Source organism: Sorex araneus, chromosome X, assembly GCF_027595985.1.
Source record: "Sorex araneus isolate mSorAra2 chromosome X, mSorAra2.pri, whole genome shotgun sequence".
In the NCBI taxonomy this organism is placed as follows: domain Eukaryota; kingdom Metazoa; phylum Chordata; class Mammalia; order Eulipotyphla; family Soricidae; genus Sorex; species Sorex araneus.
This window is the reverse complement of record NC_073313.1, coordinates 155840222-155843500: the sequence shown is the minus strand read 5'-3', so window position 1 is coordinate 155843500 and position 3279 is coordinate 155840222. Positions and strand designations below refer to the sequence as shown.

Here is a 3279-nt window from a genome sequence, read left to right as displayed (position 1 = left end):
AATATGACTCGTGAACAAGGCTTCTGAAGTGAAGTCCCAGGATTGAATCCTGCATTAGAGACACCAAAAGGTTAAAGCCCCTGAAAGCCCTGAGGCTCTCCCTGCATGGTGGGGACCGGGCTGCAGGGGGCGCCAAGCACCAAGAGAACAGATTTTTAGGCTAGAGGGTGCAGAGATGGGAGATATGGGTGCAGAGATGCAGAAATCTACTCAGGAACGTGATTTCCTTCTTCAATATAACGAAATTTTCTTACTCAAAAAAAAAGAAAGAAAAGAAAAGAAAACCAAAATTAAAATAAGTATAAGACACTGGAGCAATAGCAAAGCTGGCAGGGCGTTTACCCTGCACGTGGCCAACCCGGGTTTGATTTCTCTGTCCCTCTAGGAGAGCCCTGCAAAATACTGAGAGTATCTTGCCCCCAAGGCAGAGCCTGACAAGGTACCTGTGGCATATTCAATATGCCAAAAACAGTAACAAGTCTCACAATGGAGACGTCGAGCAAATCGATAAACAATGGGACAATAGTGCTACAGTGCTACTTATCATTTTGTGGAGGAACATTTATTAATTAATAACGCAGCAAATCCTGTATGCAGGTGGTGTTTCTGGAATTCTTAATATCTCCAATGGAAACCACTGGAGCATTAGGATGGCTTTTTAGTCTCCCTGTAGTATCCCTTGGGGAGTTACAGGAACCCAGAAATAACCTCAGAGCCCAGGTGTGTCCAGATGTCTCCAGGCCATACAGATGTGGGACCCCTGACGGGAGGTCCTGAAAGGGCTTGGCCCTCCGGAGGGGGAGCTCTGTCCATACAGAGTCCTGGCACAGGGCTGGTCTCATCTCCACAAACAAGGATCAGACCGTGGACCTCTTCTCTTCCTTTAAAGATGAATCCGGTGGCTTCCAGCAGCCACTTCTCAGGTGGAACCAGGCCTTTAATTATGAATTCTGCCTCCTCATGAATATGCAAATTACACGAGGGACACTGAGTTAAATACAGATGTGTCTGTGTCCTGACAACCTCACACAGCAGGCACAACCACACCTTCAGAAGCCCCTGAGTGCACGGTCCCCACCATGGACTGGACCTGGAGGATTCTCTTCCTGGTGGCAGTGGCTGCAGGTAAGCGTCCCCATTCCTTGGGCTGAGGGAACAGTGCCAGTCAAGTGGAGTCCACCCACTCCTGTCTGCTGTCCACAGGTGTGAACTCACAGGTACAGCTGGTGCAGTCAGGGGCTGAGGTGGGAAAACCTGGGACATCAGTGAAGATCTCCTGCAAGGCGTCCGGATACACCTTCACCAGCTACTATATGAGCTGGGTGCGGCAGGCCCCGGGACAAGGGCTCGAGTGGATGGGAAGGATAGACCCTGATAGTGGTAGTACATACTACGCACCGAAGTTCCAGGGCAGACTCACACTCACTGCAGACAAGTCCAAGGACACAGCCTACATGGAACTGAGCAGGCTGAGCACTGAGGACACGGCCGTGTATTACTGTGCGAGAGACACAGTGTGACAACCACATCCTGAATGTGTCAGAAATCTGAGGGAGAGGCAGCTGTGCTGGGTGAGGAGGTGACAGGGCCGCTGATCCTCCTGACTTCCTCCTCAGAGAGTCAGTGTCTGAGACACAGAATAGGGCTCACAGCGTCAGGCTTCAATTTAGGGAAAGACTCAGGATGTCTCTCTGTCCTTCATTAATAACCAAGAGGAAGATGGCTATTCTCAGAACACCTGGAGTCATTCATCTATTCCTGTTGAATTTTGCACTTCCCAGACCCTCACAGAAGAACCACTTGTAAGTATTTGGCGGGCTTTGCAAGTTCTTGGATTGTTTCCTCTAGGATAATCACTCACTCATGTTTCCTGTATGGCTGAGCTCCTAGTGTTTCACAGTTAGCACAGATGTTATCACATGTCAGTGTGTGCTGGGACCATTGCAGGTTTGGGACAAAAGCTCAAGACCCAGGAAATTCCTTGATTATTCTACATTGTTTTTGGCAAATAGACCATTTTCTTTATTAGGTCTAAATAGAGAGAAATCGATGCTGAGCTTCATTTCTACTTCTCAGCATCACACACGTGGGTGGCACTCAGTAAGGACACGGGGACACGGGACACCAGCTGTGGTGGAAGAATGACCCAGGTGCATCGGTGTCTGTGCCTGTCTACACCTCATTTCCTGACCTCCTTCCTGTGATTTGTGCCTGAAAAAACAGACGTTCCTGGGACTAATGTGTAAAACTAGAAAACATCCCAGCATCCAAATATGCAGATATTCACCTGCTGTGGGGCAGAAGGAAATCCTTTTCTCTGAGATGGAATCCAGGTGCTGGGAGACCCCTTCTGAGAAGCTGTGGGCCCTGCCCTGTGTGCATATTTGTATTTCTTTACCCCTAAGCTGGAATCCCTCCACTGGACATGGAGAATGGAGAAGGTGAAACCACGGTCATGGTCACAGTTAGAAGTCCAGGATCACGTGGCGTTCTGTAATGAGACCTCATCCTTTTGCTGTCCTAATCCTCGCTGTGACATTCTTCTGTGACCATGATGCAGTAGAATGAACCCTACGTGCCTCCCCCTCTGTCCCTGTGACTCCTGACCTTGGAGGTGCCATGCCATTGCTGAGGGGATGCTTCACTCGGAGAGTGCAGAAACACCAGGGAATGTGGGTGGAGGGGCTGATCCCCGAGCCACAGCAGAAGCTGGTCCCTGAGCAAGGTTCAGGGGACCCTGTTGGCAATGCCAGAACTCAGTATTTCCAGCTGAGAGGAGGTGGCATCTTAATTCACCTGCCATAAAATTTCTAGAAAATAAATACCGTTTATTGAGCCAGATTTGGAAGTTTTTTGAGATGCAAAATAATTAACAAAACAATTTCATTTGGTATCTGCTGGTAGAGAGGACAGACACCCAGGGAGAAATGCATGGACAGTAACCGTGAACTTAGCCTAGTTTAAAGAATGTAGAGTAAAGAGTTTGATAAAACACAGAAATTGAAATGTGATAATTGATTGGAGCGACAGGATAGTGGGTAGGGCATTTGCCTTGCACGCGACCGAACTGGGTTTGATTCCTCCGTCCCTCTCTGAGAGACCGGTAAAAGCTACCGAGAGTATCCCGCATGCATGGCAGAGCCTGGCAAGCTATTTGTGGCCCATTCGATATGCCAAAAACAGCAACAACCAGTCTCACAATGGAGCCTAGCGAGTTCCTGGTGCCCACTCGAGCAAATCGATGAAGAACAGGATGCCAGAGCTACAGTGCTACAGATG

At 48.9% G+C, this 3279-nt stretch overlaps 1 gene segment (V, D, J or C); it reads left to right on the top strand.

Annotated features, from left to right (window-relative positions):
• The first annotated feature begins 1079 nt into the window (after positions 1-1079).
• On the top strand, positions 1080-3035 carry LOC101547647 (immunoglobulin heavy variable 1-69-like). The segment is given in 3 exon segments: positions 1080-1125; positions 1204-1516; positions 3014-3035. Coding segments are annotated over 3 exon segments (381 nt in total).
• Positions 3036-3279: the final 244 nt, after the last annotated feature.